General features: G+C 34.6%; 2 protein-coding genes across 4 annotated transcripts; both read left to right on the forward strand.

The window, feature by feature from the left end:
* The first annotated feature begins 4,122 nt into the window (after positions 1–4,122).
* LOC120068594 (glutamate decarboxylase 4-like) lies at positions 4,123–6,074 on the forward strand. The gene is made up of 2 exons (XM_039020414.2): positions 4,123–5,239; positions 5,315–6,074. Exons 1-2 carry the CDS (start codon positions 4,279–4,281, stop codon positions 5,848–5,850), a joined length of 1,497 nt encoding a protein of 498 aa, XP_038876342.2. The 5' UTR covers positions 4,123–4,278; the 3' UTR covers positions 5,851–6,074.
* A 262-nt stretch (positions 6,075–6,336) lies between these two features.
* Positions 6,337–9,457, forward strand: LOC120067918 (uncharacterized). Of its 3 annotated transcripts, XM_039019548.2 has the most exons (5): positions 6,692–7,409; positions 7,613–7,719; positions 8,031–8,059; positions 8,150–8,205; positions 9,157–9,457. In XM_039019548.2, the coding sequence occupies exons 1-4, from the start codon at positions 7,316–7,318 to the stop codon at positions 8,193–8,195; spliced, it is 276 nt and encodes a 91-aa protein (XP_038875476.2). In that variant the 5' UTR covers positions 6,692–7,315; the 3' UTR covers positions 8,196–8,205; positions 9,157–9,457. The 3 variants fall into 3 exon arrangements, with proteins under 3 accessions (XP_038875475.2, XP_038875476.2, XP_038875474.2); XM_039019547.2 differs by lacking the exon at positions 8,031–8,059 and having other exon boundaries at positions 6,337–7,409; XM_039019546.2 differs by lacking the exons at positions 8,031–8,059; positions 8,150–8,205.
* Positions 9,458–18,344: the final 8,887 nt, after the last annotated feature.

Genomic DNA, 18,344 nt, shown 5'->3' on the forward strand with positions numbered 1-18,344 from the left:
AAAAAAAATTTACATGACGGGAAGTTTACAATAGGATATTTGGTATAATGTCGAATACCTTTCCTAATAACTATGGAAACATCAAGATTAGACACGACTAGAAAAGTACTTTCGATAATCAAAGGAGTAGGAATGGAAGAAGGATTCGTTAGGAGTCTCAAATTGTCTCTATGAAGAATCAACTATTTGGTCTTGGTTCCCTTGAAATTTCTTCTAGCATAAAACTTAAAGTGAGGAACTTGATCAATGTCATCATTTTGTAGTGTTTCTCTCTCTGATTGAGAAGTTTCTATGTTTGGCATCATAGAACTAGTGATATTTGGACAAATAGGACTGGAAAAAAGAATACAAACATCCCAAAAAATTTCTTCCAAATTTGGCATTTCTCCCCTTGAAGAGAATTTTGGAGAAGATATAATTGATTTTCGAAAAAAGACACATCCATATATATATATATATATATATATCTCTTTTTAGTCCCCACGTTTTTTGGAATAGGTGCATTTGGTGCCTGAAGTTTCAAATTAGTCATTTTAATTCTTAAGTTTTCAATAATAGGTTTAAAAGGTCCTCTTCATTAACAGAACTATTTAAATTAACAGATTTTTCTAAGTAGATTATTTAAATGTTGATGTGGTTTGCTGACTAAGTTGATGATTTGGATTTAAATCTGTCTCGTGAAGTTAATTCACAAGACAAAAGACATAAATGACATGAAGTTGAGTTCATTGAGTTCATATCTCGTGAAGTAACTTCACAAGATGAACTTCACGAAACAAAAGACAGAAATGACGAGAAGTTGAGTTCGTTGAGTTCATTTCTCGTGAAGTTCACTCATGAAGTTAGTTCGTCTCGTGAAGTTATTTCACGAGACAAAAGACAGAAATGAGTGAAGTTGAGTTCATTTCTCGTAAAGTTTGTCTCGCGAAGGAACTTCATGAGACAAATTTAAATCCAAATCATCAACTTAGTTAGTAAGCCACATCAGGATTTAAATAATCTACTTGGATGGATCTGTTAATTTAAACAGTTCTGTTAATGAAGATGACCTTTTAAACTTATTATTGAAAACTTAGAGACTAAAATGACTAATTTAAAACTCTAGGGATCAAATGCACTTATTCTAGAAAGCTCAGGAACTAAAAAGGTATTTTTCCTTAAAAAAAATTGTCTATGAATCAAAAAACATTTATAACCTTTTTTTACTTATAGAGTAACCTAAGAAATGCATTTAACAACCCTAAGAACATTCACATTTTCTTTAACAAAATTGATTCTCAAATGTTCGTACGAGCTAACAAAGGGACTTTATGAACCTACATATTATAAACTCCAATAATTCAAAATTAATTAATTAAATTCTTTAATTAATCAATTTTCGTTCATTAACTATACGTCACTCCACTATAAACCTATAATTGCACTCTTATGCACTGTAGGATAAGTAGTTTTCGTAGATATAACCATTACACACAAGTCGATCATTCACAAGTTGTTCGTAATTACAACTAGGTCAAATGTTTGTTTTACTCTTATAATTACCTTTTACAATTTAAGTATCACTAATTCTTTGATGAACAATTTGTTTATGATTCAACCATAAACCAAGTCCCTCTCGTGTCAATGAGAAAGTGATATCCCATCATTCAAGGTCCCAAAATCAACATTTAAAGAAACTACTCATCTACTTTCCTTGTACGAGAAGGAGTGAATTTGCATCAATTGGACTTAAAAGATACTCACAATTGAATAGTCACTTCCTATTAACGAATGACAAAAATATCTTAAAAGACATATACATTCGTGCTATTGTGTCCCACCAATAAAGGACAAAATAGAAAATTATGTATATTTTCTCATAATTTCTCTACAATAGTTTGCATATTTTCTAAAATATAATTTGAATTCTTAATCAAATTCTAAAAACAATTTTTTTTTTTTTTTTTTTAGTTTTCAAAACTTTGATTCGATTTTAAAAACATTCTTTTAGGCACAAAAATATGAAAAATAAATAAATAAATGTAAGTGGTGTTTATATGTTTAGTTTTCAAAAATAAAAATTAAAAAAATTGCTATTGAATGGGTGTTAATTATTATAGACTCAAAATAATCAATTCTTACCACAATTAAATGGAGGTGTTAAAAAAACTTGATAAACTGGAAAATCCAATCAACCCAATCCAATTCAGGGTCCATCAACTCATTTTGGTTGAGCTGGGTTGGGTTCAAATATAAATGAAATTTTATTGCTGAGTTGGTTCATGTATTTACCTAAAATAACCCAAATCAACCTGAACTTATTCACAATTTAAATATATATATATATATATATATATATATGTTGTTTTTACTTATGATACAATTATTTTTACATTTATCATTTTAATTTTATTTTATTTCAGGATTTTTTTTTTGTTAATTATTTCTCCGAAAACTCCTAAAAACAATCATTTAGCACCTAGAAAAAAAATTTATAATATAAATTGAAAATGAAGTTATTAATCTTAATTTATTATATGAAAATAATTAAATAAAATTTTTACTTATTAACATTTTACCTATTTTTAGAATAAAAATTTCAATAAATGACTCGATTAACCCGAACCAACCCAACTCAAATATTTCATGTTTGGATTAGGTTGGGTTTGTTATTTAATAAAGGTTATTTGATTCAAAAAAATTTACAACACTAACAATTGGATTTGGTCTAAAATGTTATTCAACCCAACTCAACTCAAGAACGCAGGACAATTATTTGGTACAACCTATGTTATACATGTCCCCTCCTTTATTACCTAGTAAAAACCTAAAAAAAAAAACAAAAAAAACAAAGAACAAAAAACAAAATTTCTTGCCATATGACAATTTTTAATTGGTTAACTACTGGGTTGCACAGATATAGGTGCAACACAACCAACACCTAGTATTTTTCTAACTAATATATCCATCAAAGTCTAATTAAAATTGTCTAAAAGTACAATTGCTTGCAATCATTTTAAAAGCTATAGCAATCCCAAATGGAGTCTAAACCAATGCCACAACCAAAACTAGTTAAAGTAAAACTTAGTGATAATTGGCATAATCATCCAACATAGAGATAAAAAGTTAGATCACTCGTGCTGCAACCTATGAAGCACAAATACTTCATGGAGGCAAAGAATCTGTATCAGATACAGATACTTTTAGATACTTTCTAGATATATATATAATACGCGATTTGACGTAGCTAATTTTACGCTTACCTTTTTTACAAAAATAAACAACTCATTTAATTTTTCCTAATCTAAAACTAGGCAGCCTATTAAAAAGCCCATTATTCGAGTCTAAAACTAGAAGGAGAAAAAAATAAAAAACCAAACCCTAGAATCATCTAATCTTCATCTTCACATTTGAGTATCTACAAAGTTCACCAAAGTATAACCCACTTGAATATCTTCAACAATTCAATAAAGAAGTTCTTTATTTATCTTCATACTTCTCCCTCTAATCTTCTTCTTCTCTAATCAATATGAGTCACTTTTCTATTATATTTTATTGACTATTTTACTTCAACATCTTAGATGTTGCTTTTGGTATCGTATTTTCAGTGTTTATATTGTATTTTATACTATTGTGATTAACTTGTATGCTAAATGTATCTATATCCTAGACTTTTTTTAAGAAAAAGAAACGTATCTTCAATATATCAATATCCTAGTTTTTTTTAGAAATTTTCGTATCGTTATATCCTATCGTATCCGTATCTTGTATCTATAAGCATCGAAAATACATGACAGAAAGATTCGTTCAATAAGAATTAAGTTTCTTTCTTTCTTTCTTCTTCTTCTTTTTCTTCCTTTTTTTTTTTTTTCCTTCTTCTTCTTCTTTGCTTTTTTTTTTTCGTTTTTTTGAAAGGAATAAGAATTAAGTATTATGCTAGGGTTGAAAATATGATCAATAAATATGATCAATAATTAAACATACTTTTAAAACAAGTAACGTCTGTTCACAACTCCAATTCGGGGAAATAGACGGTTTGGTATCAAGCATCCAGAAGTCGAAAACAACATGCTTACCAATTTTGAATTTTCAAATTCATTGGTCAACCATCTCCTCTTCTTCCTTCCATCCCTGCTTCCCCAGCTTTTGACATTTCCCATTCCATTCAATCCAGAATTTTCCATTCTCCGCGTTTTTCTACTATAAAATACGATCCTCTGTTTTCATCCTTCTCCACCAAATTCCAGTACAATCTATTCTATTCTCTGCACCTCCTCCTCTTTCAATTCCATCACCAAAATGGTGTTGTCCAAAACTCTCTCTGAATCCGATGTTTCCATACATTCCACATTTGCCTCTCGCTACGTTCGAGACTCTGCTCCAAGGTTCACCATGCCCGATAACTCCATGCCCAAGGAGGCCGCCTTCCAAATCATCAACGACGAGCTCATGCTCGACGGCAACCCAAGGCTCAATTTAGCCTCCTTCGTCACTACCTGGATGGAGCCCGAATGCGATAAGCTCATCATGGACTCTGTCAACAAGAACTACGTCGACATGGACGAATACCCTGTCACCACCGAGCTTCAGAACCGCTGCGTCAACATGATTGCCCATCTCTTCAACGCTCCCTTGGGAGACTCCGACACCGCCGTCGGCGTTGGAACGGTGGGGTCGTCGGAGGCCATCATGCTGGCAGGGCTTGCCTTCAAGAGGAAGTGGCAGAACAAGAGGAAGGCGGAGGGGAAGCCTTATGACAAACCCAATATTGTGACGGGTGCGAATGTGCAAGTTTGCTGGGAGAAATTTGCGAGATACTTTGAAGTGGAGCTGAAGGAAGTTAAAGTGAGAGAAGGGTATTACGTGATGGACCCTGTCCAGGCAGTCGAGATGGTGGATGAGAACACCATTTGTGTTGCTGCAATTTTGGGGTCAACTTATAATGGAGAATTCGAAGATGTGAAGCTGCTGAATGATTTGTTGGTGGAGAAGAACAAGGAAAGTGGATGGGATACGCCAATTCATGTGGATGCAGCCAGTGGTGGGTTCATAGCACCGTTTTTGTATCCAGAGCTCGAATGGGATTTCAGGCTTCCTTTGGTGAAGAGCATCAATGTGAGTGGGCATAAGTATGGGCTTGTTTACGCTGGGATTGGTTGGGTGATCTGGAGAACCAAAGAAGATTTGCCCGAAGAACTCATTTTCCACATCAATTACCTTGGAGCAGATCAACCCACCTTCACTCTCAACTTCTCCAAAGGTAAAATCAATTCCTAATTAACAAAAGACTTGACGGATATCGAATTAGCCTGACATGTGAATGATTGAATTTCAGGGTCAAGCCAAATCATTGCTCAATATTATCAACTAATCCGGTTGGGTTTCGAGGGTTACCGGAATGTGATGCAAAATTGTCACGACAATGCAATGGTGCTGAAGGAAGGGCTTGAAAACACAGGGAGGTTCACGATAGTGTCAAAGGACATGGGAGTGCCGGTGGTGGCGTTTTACCTCAAAGACCGAAGCCGGCACGACGAGTTTGAGGTTTCAGAGATGTTGCGGAGGTTCGGGTGGATTGTTCCGGCGTATCCAATGCCAGAGGGGGCGAAGCACGTGTCAGTTCTTCGAGTGGTGATTAGAGAAGATTTCTCTCGGACGCTTGCAGAGCGGCTTGTGCTTGATATCGTAAAGGTATTGGCAGAGTTAGATACTCTTCCGCCCAAAAATGGTGGAAATGAAACGGGTTTGAAGAAGACGGTAGAGGAAACAGAGAGGGAAATAGCGACATATTGGAGGAATATAACCAAGGCTAGGAAAATTAAGCTTGCTGCTAATCAGACTGGTCCTTCAGTTACCGTCATTGCCAAATAAGAAAGAGGACGACACACGCATTCTTCGATGGTTTCAAATTAAGAGTTTCAAGAATTAGTACTTTATAAAAAGAGAATTCTCTGTTTTTTTCTTTTTGAATTTATAAAATTTTGATTCAAAGTTTATTGATTGATGAAATGCCATTTTTTTCCCTCAAGTTCATGATAAATATGTGTAACGAGCTCTTAAATGAATAATAAGATATCTTCATTTAATTGTTTAAACTAACAATAATTTTTTGTTTTAGTACAGTAGGGGAGGTTTGAATTAATGTTTTACCTTGATTTCATTGCAAAATGGACATATATATATTTAGCCTAAAGAAAAATGAGGAATAACCGAAGGGTAAAACTGATAGATGAGATAAAAAGGAAAAAACGTAAATTATGTAATTTAGATTCAACTAGACCTTAAATTAATTATGCAAACTTTCCTTTTATGTTCTTTTGTTTGTGTATAAACTAGGACCCGTCGAAGTTGATTGTCACCCAAATCTGCTGCTATTTACTTTGTTCTATTTAGAAACGTTTTTCGCCATGAATGTTCTTCCCTCCACATGATCTCAGTTTAGTTTCGTTCATCGAAGAAGAACAACATTTGTCATCCTTCGCCGTTCGGATCTCATGCATGGCCACATTTAAGAAGAAAGCCTTCGAATCTACTTGAGATTTTCTAGATTTCATGCACGCCCCCACCCAATCCAAATCACATGCAACCATCTTTCAAACTACCACTACAAAAATTTTGGGTTTTAAAGTCGGTTTTAAAGAGTGAAACTAAATGTATATTGTCGGTTTTAAAAAAATAGATCTTTAATGTCAATTTTAAACTAACATTGAAGATAAGCTTTAATGTCAGTTTAAAACCGACGTTAAAGGTCTAATTTATTTCTTTTCTTACTTTATTAAATTCCTTTCATTTTTCAACACTCTCGCACCTATCTCTCCTACCCAAACCCTATCTCTTCTTGGCCGTGCGAATCAGTGTGTCTATCGTCCGTCTGTGGTTGTCCGCCGTCCATCCGTCAGTCTCCGTCATGTTTGGGTTTTTCCTTGGTCGTGGGTCTCTGTCAGTCTTCAACAACACAGATCTATAGTCGTGGGTCTCTACCATGGGTCTATAGATCTTTAGAAATCAACTCTAGTTTTGTGGGTCTTCAACAACGTAGATTTGTCGTGGATGTCTGTCGTCCGTTGTTCTCTACCGTCCGTCCATGTGCCTCTAACATCCGTATCACGTCCGTCCATCTATCTCCGTCACATTTGGGTCTCTCCTTGGCCGTGGGTCTCTGTCAGTCGTCAACAACATAGATCTGTAGCCGTGGATCTCTCACATGGGTCGTAGATCTATAGAAATGAACTCTAATATGTAGAAAGAGAAAGAGGAAGACAAAGGAGTAGGGAAGCTGTTGTTCTACGGTTTGGCACTGCGATGTGGAGAAGAAGTTGCCCTTGCAAGAGATGAAATGGAGCACAAAGCAGAAACTAAAAGGAAAGCGATCCCTCGTAAAGTTGCTGAACAGAAATGGAAGGATTCTACACTTGCTGACTGGCTTGAAAGTATGTAATCTTTTCATTTCTTACCCGAATTTGTCTTATATGATTTAAAGTTATCTTTTATAGGAACCAAATCTTGAGGTAGGAATGATAGCAACCACCATTTCAGAAATGGACATCATGAGTATTGGATTATTATGGTTAAACTACAAATTTTGTCCTCAAATGAGGTAATCTTGACAATTTTGCACATTCTTTGCATCTAGATTATGCAGATGATTATCGGCTGTTTTGTGGCGATCTTGGTAACAAGGTGAATGATGATGTTCTTTCTCGAGCGTTTTCACGATTTCCATCCTTTAACATGGCCAAGGTGAGTTTCTAACTTCATTCTTCTTGAACTCTATTCAGGCCTCATGTTTTTTACACAATCAATTGTATGGTGTAAACTTCTTTATTTCTTGTTCAGAATTTGATTTGAAGCCCAGATTTTTACACAATCAATTTGTATGGTGTAAACTTCTTTATTATTATGGATTTATGAGTTTTGGTAATTAGTGCATCAGATCTGTTCCAATCTTCGAGCTTAGGTCAAATTCGTTCAATCTTTGATTTCCTTATTGCTTTCCATTATTTGTACTTTTTCTTTTTGTTTTGATAAACTAGGTTATTTTTCATTTGTAGATCTATATAGTGTCAGCGGCAAAATTAGGGTATGTAGATCTAGGTTAGTTTTTCTATTTCTTTTTTTATGCAAGTCATACTCACTCACACACATTTGCTTATAATTGTGGAATATGCAGCTGGGAGAGAACTTTTTGGAAAAATATGCAATGTCGGAAGATTTAGTGAAGATGAGGTAAATTAGATTACTATGTGGCAACTATCGCTTTTATATTTTTGTATTTGGTAAAATAAATTTCTAAAATAAAGTATTTTTCAAGGCTATACTTTGGTTAGTTGATGACATTTGTAGATTTCTTAATTAAAGCATTTTTCAAGGCTATACTTTAGATGTTTATGAGAAATGCAAGAAGAGAGAGGTATTTTCTTAACTTAGTTATGTGTAAATCTTGATCTATTGATTGATTGTTGGATGTTTAGATCTTTTTATTGCTCCATAGAACTACATGTTAAATTTGGATGAAGAAGGTACTTAAGCTATTCAAGTCTTGTTCTCTTTGTGGTAATCGAATTTTAGTTTGAAGTTCTGATTTTCCCTTGGATCATCCTATTGCATTCTCCCCTTCTTTCTTTCTTTTTTTTTTTTCCTAGTTTGCTTTGATCTTACTTGGAATTTAGTTTAGGGATAAATCTCCGCATTTCTTGTAGGCACTCTTGCTTGGTGTATTTTTTTGGAAACAAGAAATTGTTGAAAAATGATCAAGTTCAAACTTTTGTAAAAGCTAGTAGAAGTAGTCGTTCCATTTTCCAAAGGAATGTTCACTTTACCCATTTTGAAGCAAGCAAAATAAGATTATATTGCATTTATTAACCACAAGCAACTTGGTATGAGTGATTTCCTTCATGGCATACACTTGCGCATGATCTATTTTCCTCTTAAACTTGTTTAGTTAATATGATTGGTCTAGTTGCCTAAGAAATCTAAAATGAAAAAAGAACTCCTTTGCTGAATTTATTGTTTGGATTCTTTATAAGATTTAAATGAAGTTGCAAGTTTGTTTACTAATTTTTAAGTTTTGGATTTATATTTTGAATTTATTCTTTTTTTACTCTTGCAAATCTTGATATTTATCATATTTTTCTCAACTATGTTGTTAATTGTTGTCATACTTAAAAATTTCTCAAGGTCCTGGTGGAAGGTCGAGTTTTGGCAATGGAGTTGGTAGCTATGACAGAGGAGCAACAGCTCAAACTTTACTTGGAAAGTATCGTTTTACACACAATTCAATTAATTTTTAGTGGAATGAGTTACGAGCTTGATTGAAGAGATTGTTAGCCTTTTTTTTCATTTCTTTTAGCTTATAAGAATATTATAAATTCAAGTTTGTTAGAATTATTGTTTTGTACGTATAAATTTTGTTATTCTCTTTGGGAGCTAACTATTATTCGTACTTTGTGAGCAAAATTTAGATTTAAATTTTTGTGTTTGTTGAGATCTTAATATATAAAAATAATTCTGAGCTAACTATTATCCATACTTTGTGACCCAACACGAGACATATAATGTCGTTTTTAACTTTTTGACCGACATTAAAAATGGATTGGACAATAGCACTTAAAAAAAACGGACAAGAATTCTGGGCTTCAATGTCGGTTTAAAACTGACAATAGAGGGCTTCAATGTCGGTTTAAAACTGACATTAAAGGGCTTCAATGTCGGTTTAAAACTGACATTAAAGGGCTTTGACAATCGACATTGAAAATTGTGTTATAAAAGGTATTTAATGTCGGTTGTCTTTAATGTCGATTTTAAACTGACATTGAAGAGGGTGTATAATGTTGATTTAAAACTGACATTAAATATCTTTTATAACACGATCTTTAGTCCAGAATTTTTGTAGTGTGTTAGATGTCATGCACTTTGAGATCAACCCTAAATGGACTTAAATTTGGATTTTACATTTTTCTAATTGATTTGAGATAAGTTTAAAATACATCCAAATTTAGTGGAAGGTAAATGTTATAATATATCCAAAATTGTTTAGGTTTGTTATACAATTCTAAGCTACACTTTGAAATTTTGATTGTGCCATAGGTTGTATAGATACTAACGCGGGGGGGTGGTGGTGGAATTATTATAAATATATTGGAAGGAAAGAGAGAGGACAATGGAGATCCTCAATGAAGTTGTATTCCGAAGTATGTAGACCCAACAACGAGAGTTGATTATTTAAAACAACTCCACCCAACTCAAGTTGGCATGCAATTTGGTATTAGCTTTAGATTTTTTATCATACCATAAATTTTGAAGATAATAAATATTTAATTTACTAATGATTTTAGAGTTCAATATTGTTCGACGAAATTTTTAGAGAAATTTAATTTATAAAATGAATTTCGTATTTGTATCTATTTTAGTAATAGTGATTACAATCTCTAATAAATGATCCTTTGAGTTTTTATCTCGAAAAGTAAACTTATCTTAAGGATTTTTTCGCTTGCTCTCAAGGTTCATTTGTTTCGAGAGTTTTGCAACTTGTTCTCAAATGTTGACTTGTCTCAAGAGTTTTGCAGCTTATTTTCAAAAGTTTGAGGAGTGTTTCTGCTTTATTTGAATTTCTCTAGAATTTCTTTTGGGGTCTTTGACTTCTATACTGGATCGTCTTTGAAGTTTCTAACTTTAAAAGCTTCAGAGAGTCTTCTGAGCTTTAATCTTTAGATCTTAGGAGAACAAAGCTAATCTTTGGAACTTTGGTCTTCAAATCTTCAAAAAATTACACTCTTCAGAGTTTCAAAACTTTAGCCTCCTGATCTTCAAAAGGCTTCAAGAGAGTTATGTTCTTTAGATCTTCAAAGCTTCGAAGTTCGGTCTTATGATCTTCATAGCTCTTAAGGATTGTGTTCTTTAGATCTTCAGAGCTTCAATCTTTGGAACTTCAGAGCTTCGGCCTTCAGTTCTTCCAACCTTCTAAAATGAAATGGCAAGGCCTCTATTTATAAAGTTTCCATGGATCTTACTTGAGCTTGTGCCCAATATCTTCTTTGGCCCAAATTTCTACAATAGGCTTGAATCATTTTGGATTTTGGACCCGAACAATTTTAATTACTCGATTTGATTCAATTTATAATTATAAACCCAATCGAAAAACTACCCGAATTAATCAAGGGTCGACCAAGAAATAGTAAATTTTAAAAAGTCATTTGAAAAGATAGCAAAAAGGTTTCAAGATAGTAAATATAGCAAATTAAATTTTATAAATATAAAATACTAATCAACAAAAGATGAAAATACCTATGGCCCAAAAATATTAACTAGCAAAGAATGGAAATACCCTAAACCCCACAATTTAATTAATTCGAAAATCAAGGAAAAATAATTCAAAACATATTGTGAACTTGAGGAGCACAATGGGAACACGGATACCAATTAAATATAATATAATATAATAATAAAATAAATAATATTAAAATAAACTAAACATGATATATAAATATATGAAATAAATAGATAACAAAAGTAAATAAAATAAAAATGATGGATTTCTCCACTTTCTCCAATCTTTTTGGATTTTACCCAATGTGTGTCTTCCAAAATCCATCAAATACCACTATTTATAGGCAATCTGACAAGTAGGAAGTTGATTACATGGACACCAATAATGTGTAATGTTGAAACACATGAACAACACTTTGGAAAATGAAAGCATGGCACATGGTCAATGGACACTAAGCATGAGCATCTATTATCATAATATTTATAATACTTCCCCTTGGATGCCCATTATATATATGAAATATGCCTCGTTAAAACCTTACTACAAAAAAACTCAATGGAAAAAAAATTATAGTGAAGGGAAAAGATTACATATTTCATATAATTTATACTCCTAAAAGGTATATTTTCTCCCCCATCATGGAAACATCACTTGAGATCTTTGAGTTGCCGCATTCCAATATTGTGCACCAGTTTTTCAAAGCTTGCGATAAGTAATGCCTTTGTAAATAAGTCTATCAGGTCATATTTCGAACAAATTTGTTGTATAGTAATGTTGCCATTTTCTTCAAGATCATGAATATAGAAAAGCTTCGATGAAATATGCTTTGTTTTATCTCCTTTAATATATCCTCCTTTGATTTGGGATATGCATGTTGTGTTGTCTTCGTATAATATTGTTGGAAGATTTTTATTAAAAGACAAACCACATGCTTCACGAATGTGCTGAGTCATTGATCTTAGTCTTACACATTCTCGACTAACTTTGTGAATTGCAAGAATTTCAACATGATTTGAGGAAGTAGCCATTATGGTATGTTTCACTGATCATTGATAGCTTGTAGAAATACAAGCTATTGTAGCCTTTTACTTAGAATTATGAGGGCTAATAAGCAAAATATACATTAATAATACCAAGAATTTATATGAAAAAGTGAGCTTGCATCGACCAGCACCGAAAATCCTCATTAACTCTATATCATGTGTTATTCTGCATCAAAATGTCTATTTTTGTAGCTATTGCAGGAATTGACCGCATGCATTAGTCCCAGACTGCCACAAGGCTGACGCATGCGTTGATTATCATAAAAACTAGTTCATCACATGGAATGCTGCATCCACAGAGTGTAATCGTGATAGAAGATTGATCGCAAGGTAGGTGGAATGTGTTGACACTTCAGGAGAAACAAGCATGAACGCAAACATTGGGAGTATCAATAAGATGAGGTGATGCTGACATTTCCCATACCGCGAAAAAAGCAGCAGTGAGTCAGAATTGGGTATCAGAGCTGTCGACGTTTAGGCTCTATAAATAGAGCCTTGGATCTTCACTTCAATCTATCCGAGTTTCTACCTCTTCACTTCAATCCATCCGAGTTTCTGCCTTAGGCAGATTCTTGAGATCACAGATGAGAGCATGAGCAAGACATTCTTTGAGGATTATTCACATCCACAGCCTCTTCGGAGTGACGATCGGAGTTTCGCTGGATATAGAGCTCGAGAGATACTTCTCCACCATCCATCCATGGCACCACCAGCAGCCTTGATGCATTTCAGATGAAAAGCAAGAGATTGCTTAAATCTAGCCCTCCACCTCTCCTCTTATATCTGTATTATATTACATTTTGCCTTAAGAAATGAATACATTTTCTAATCAATGCATCTATTACTTCTTTCAGCACCATCTCCACCATATTCTTCTTCTTTATCATCGTTTATATCCATCGTTTAGTTAAGTAATGAAGACAAGTCGCATACTCGGTCATGCATCCTAGAGATATGATGCATGTAGTAAACCACCAAGAGGTGTGCGTTGTACAAGTATAGTGAGTTAATCTTCTTTGCTAGGTGTGAGGCTGTTGCAATGCTTGTCAATGAGTTGATTAGCTATAACCAACTGCCCGAGAGGGTAAGTAATGGAACACACTATAGTAAGCATTATTCCTAGAGATAGAAACGATCTTATGCCTGACACAACCATGCATTATAGAGATTTAAGCATGCGATTGGCCACTGAGAGGTGTGCGATGTGTTAGTGTGGCGAGCTGGGATTACTCTAGCGACCAAACATAATGAAGTCACCTTATTATGCATTAACAGTTGCCGCATCTCTATCAATTCTCATAGTTCAACTTCCATTGCTCAATCTGTTTAGTTAGGAATAGAAGTAACGCATAATCCATTAACTTCTGTCTTCTTTTATTCATCGCCTCAAACTCATTACTTCATAAATATTATTTAGTTACAAGTTTCTGTGTTCAACCTCAAATCATCTCGAGAAATTTGCGTTTTCATTTTGGCGAGAAAGTAAGAAAACTTGGGACAGGAATCCATGTTCATCGTAAACGCGCCTAACGCATATTGCATATTCTCCAGTCCAATGCATGAACGTCGACGCATAGAGACTAACGCATAACAACAGACGAGTGCATTTTTCTTCTTCTCTTTTCCAATGAGCAGGCGGGTGGCGAACCGGGTCGGCGCACGGGCATGTGGGTTGCGGGCGGGCTGCGTACAAAGCTACTTCGAACTGGGTCGAACGGGTGGATCGTCGGGTCTGAAACCAAAAATCCTTCATTTTGAAGCTGTCCTCTCTCTCGGAACCGAGTAATTACAATCTAATTTCAACTCTAATGACTTCAAAAAATTTACAGACCCTTTTCCACACATTAATGCTCATAAACATGTGAGCAATTACAAATTTCCAAAAGAAATTTAAAGAAAAACAATGCCAAAATCATAATAAATCCACTTTAGTGCACATTTCATTCAACATTTCAATAGAAAATGAAAAACTATCCACCAAAAGCAATTGAGCGTAACACGAGACATACGCAGCGGAATAAGGATCTAATTACACTCTAATTGCTTTTAATTAAAAGGAAATTAGCATGCAAATGAAGAAAAAACAGTAAATTAATAGGGATAGGATACAACCTTTGTAGCTCTCGAAAAATGCTTTTCCTCACTGAATCTTGACCCGAACTCTTCCAGACTACCACTAGAGCTGACCTACTATTCTCTGGACTCAGAACTGGGTTATGGGACCCGATGGATGAAGAAACTGAGAGAGAGAAAGAGATGGATTGTTGGGTTGGGTTTTTTTAGCCTAATTTTGAAAACTAAAATTGGCAAAATGTCAAAAGTTTTTTCATCCAAATTGAAAGCCCATATTTATAGAAAAGAGTCATGCAAAAATTGCATGAAACAAATTCAAAAAAACCCAACATCTCAAAATTCACTATCAAAGTGGACTTGATGTCTCCACTATAAGCCAACACCTAGCCCACTATTTTGTTATTGGAATTATCAAACAAAAGTTTGGATTTTCCCACTAACTTTAGTCGAAGGGCAAAATAGTCATTTTGTCAAAGTCAAACTTTGACCGAAAAGTCAACATTTTGACTTTTTATGATTTTTTTCGTGTTAACTAATTTTTACCTCCCGAGCATGAATCCGCATTCATTTTCTCGAAATTCAAATCACATTTGAATATAAGGTCGGTCAAAGTTTGACTTTTCAAAGTCAAAAGTCAACTCTTTGACTTTTTACATCTTTGACCATTTCCATTTCCATTATTTCTGAGCTTCCGAATATGAACGTATTCATATTCTTTATATTTAAATCATATTTAAACATTAAAGCTGTATCTCTAAACTGAAAAACCAACCACTATATCACATATACTTGTCAGTTTCTCTCTCTTCACCTAATTCGAACAATTCGAATTATTCTATCATACTGTTCTAAGTTTATTCCATATGAGCTAGTAGAGGAACCTAATGGACCTATAGATCATGGGCTCCAACGATCCGAGATTAGCTGGCTAAACTCTTTAGATGGAGTTAATCAACATTCGTTAACTCACGGGTCCTTCCACTATAGTCCCGTAGTTGCACTCCCCTCACTATAGATATATTTGTATCCATATGATATAACCATGATTAGTAAGTTAATCATTCACAGGTTGTTCGTAATCTCGGCTGGGTCATAAAAACTGTTTTACCCTCAAGACTACATCTTGTTCCTTAAGTTCCACTGATCCTCTAATAAACAATTGGTTTAAGATCCAACCTATAAACCAAACCCATCTCGGGCCAAGGAGAGGGTAGGGCCCCTTGTTGAAGACCTGGATTCAGTACTAAAGGAAACAACCTATCTACTATCCCTATAACGGATAGAAGTGAATTTCGTCTTGTACCCTATGTTCTCAGCTATCCACCTCATCTTATCCCTGAAATGGGAGGCTTATTGGGCCAGTAATAATGAGTTGCCCTCACCTATGCAGATCTAAGGATAATTCCGAGTGAACAGGAGTTCATAGTTAGCTCAGGATTAAGATTAAGTTACCTAGGTCATCAATTAACGAAATAGTCAGTTTTATTCATAAAACGACATTTAGAACATAAAAATTGACTATTTCATGGTTCAGTCTTATGCAAACTCATTGCATAGGATGCCCCCACTCGCATATCTCTATATGAACGATTCAAGATCACATCATTTGTACTAACTACAAAGTGGGCGACATCCATAGTGTCCCTAGAACAAGGCGTCCAACCTTATCCCTATATTATAGACCATTTTAGGCTATATACTCGAACTTGATCCATGTTTTATATCATCACATAAAATTCAAGTCTACATTTAAATAGCCTTAGGACCTTAGTTTATTGGATTTAAGATTACAATTTTAATAACAATTTTATCGAAAAACAAAACAGAATATGTTTATCAATTTATAAACTACGAGTTTTAGGACATAAAATCCAACAAACTCCCACTTGGACTAAAACTTCTAGTGGAGTATCACAATGTTGAATTTAAGTAAGAAACATATGAGTACAATAAACATATGAATACAATAAACTAGGGCATATACCCAAAATTTCTCCCACTTGTCCTTGTTTACAAACTTCATAGACCTAGACTCTGTAGGTGACCTTCAAACACCTTAGCCGTGAAGGCCTTTGTAAAACGATCAGTAATGGTTTGCTCAGAAGATATCTGGGCCACTACAACGTCTCCATGATGTACAATCTCCCGGATCAGATGGTATTTGCGCTCAATATGATTGCCACGTTTGTGGCTTCTTGGTTCTCTTGAATTTGCAACGGCACCACTATTATCACAATATAGGGTGATAGACAGATGCATATTTGGAACGACTTCCAAATCTGTCAAGAATTTTCTCAACCATACTACTTCCTTTGTTGTTTCACATTCAGCTACGTATTCAGCTTCCATTGTGGAGTCCCCAATACAGTTTTGCTTCACACTTCTCCACACTACTGCTTCTCCATTTAGAATGAACACTAATCCCGATGTAGATTTTCTTGCATCTTTATCGGTTTGAAAATCAGAGTCAGTGTATCCAGTAAGGATCAAATCCTTAGTACCATACACGAGCATGTAGTTCCTTGTTCTCCTAAGATACTTGAGGATATTTTTAACGGCAGTCCAATGATCATATCCAGGATTGGACTGATACCTACTGACTATCCCTACTACGTAGCATATGTCAGGTCTAGTACATAATATTGCATACATCAAGCTCCCTACTGCGAAAGCATAAGGAATGCGTCTCATATCCTCAACCTCTTGAGGTTTCTTAGGACATTGATCCTTTGACAAATGAATTTCATATCTGTAAGGTAACAGACCTCTTTTGGAATTCTACATCTTATATTTAGACAACATTTTGTCTATATAAGTTGTTTGAGACATGGCTAGTGTTCTATTCTTGCGGTTCCAAATAATTTGAATCCCAAGAACATACTGTGCATTTCCCAAATCTTTCATTTGAAATTGCATTACTAGCCATTTCTTGATGTCAGTTAGGTAACCTACTTCATTCCCAATGAGTAGAATATCGTCAACATATAAAACTAAGAACGCTATAGTAGAATTAACGATCTTCTTGTAAACACAAGGCTCGTCAACATTCTGTTCAAAGCCATAAGATTTGATCGTAGTATCAAATCTTATATTCCAAGATTTAGAAGCTTGTTTCAACCCATAAATGTATTTTTGAAGCTTACAAACCTTTTGTTCTTGACCTTGTGCAATAAACCCTTCTGGTTGAGCCTCATAGATACTCTCTTCAAGATCGCTATTTAGAAAGGCTATCTTGACATCCATCTGCCAAATTTCATAGTCATAAAAAGTGGCAATGGATAAGAGTATTCTAATCGACTTAAGCATAGCAACAGGAGAGAAAGTTTCTTCATAGTCCACTCCCTCTCTCTAGGTATAACCCTTTACCACAAGTCGAGCATTAAAAGTCTGTACTTTACCGGCTTGGTCTCGTTTTCTTTTATAGATCCACTTACAACCAATTGGTTTTACATCATTTTGTTGATCTACAAGTTTCCAAACAGAATTGAAGTACATAGACTCCATTTCAAGGTCCATGGCTTTGACCCACTGATCACGGTTCACATCTTTCATCGCCTATTTATAGGTCAATGGATCCTCTATGCCGAGGTATGACGACTTACATTTCTGTTAAACTCAAGTAACGGTCAGGCTGATGAACAACCCTCCACCTACGTCGAGACATTCTCAACTCTTGAAAAGGATGTGGCTGACCAGATGTACTAGTTTTATCTACTACTTTAGTAGATGAACTAGCTCTATCTGTAGCGTTTTTGGAAATTTCATTCAATACTAGTCTACTACAAGGTTGATGACTTCTTATGTGGTCTTCCTCTAAGAATGTGGTATTTGTCGATACAAATACCTTATTCTCTTGAAGATCATAAAATAGACCACCTTTTGTTTCTTTTGGATAACCTACAAATAGGCATAGTTTTGAACGACGTTCCAATTTTTTAGGATTTTGCACTAACACATGTGTCGGGCATCCCCAAATCCTAAAG

The sequence above is a fragment of the Benincasa hispida genome, chromosome 12, assembly GCF_027475165.1.
Source record: "Benincasa hispida cultivar pf3 chromosome 12, pf3_genome.v1.1, whole genome shotgun sequence".
Lineage (NCBI taxonomy): Eukaryota > Viridiplantae > Streptophyta > Magnoliopsida > Cucurbitales > Cucurbitaceae > Benincasa > Benincasa hispida.

What these genes read in the sequence shown, in the direction of transcription:
- LOC120068594 (XM_039020414.2), top strand. Translation starts at nt 4,279, where the DNA reads ATGGTGTTGTCCAAAACTCTCTCTGAATCCGATGTTTCCATACATTCC. An exon ending in CACTCTCAACTTCTCCAAAG is followed by an intron (nt 5,240 to 5,314) that starts GTAAAATCAATT and finishes ATTGAATTTCAG; the next exon opens with GGTCAAGCCAAATCATTGCT.
- LOC120067918 (XM_039019546.2), top strand. Translation starts at nt 7,316, where the DNA reads ATGGAGCACAAAGCAGAAACTAAAAGGAAAGCGATCCCTCGTAAAGTT. An exon ending in ACTTGCTGACTGGCTTGAAA is followed by an intron (nt 7,410 to 7,612) that starts GTATGTAATCTT and finishes CTTTGCATCTAG; the next exon opens with ATTATGCAGATGATTATCGG. An exon ending in CATCCTTTAACATGGCCAAG is followed by an intron (nt 7,720 to 9,156) that starts GTGAGTTTCTAA and finishes AAATTTCTCAAG; the next exon opens with GTCCTGGTGGAAGGTCGAGT.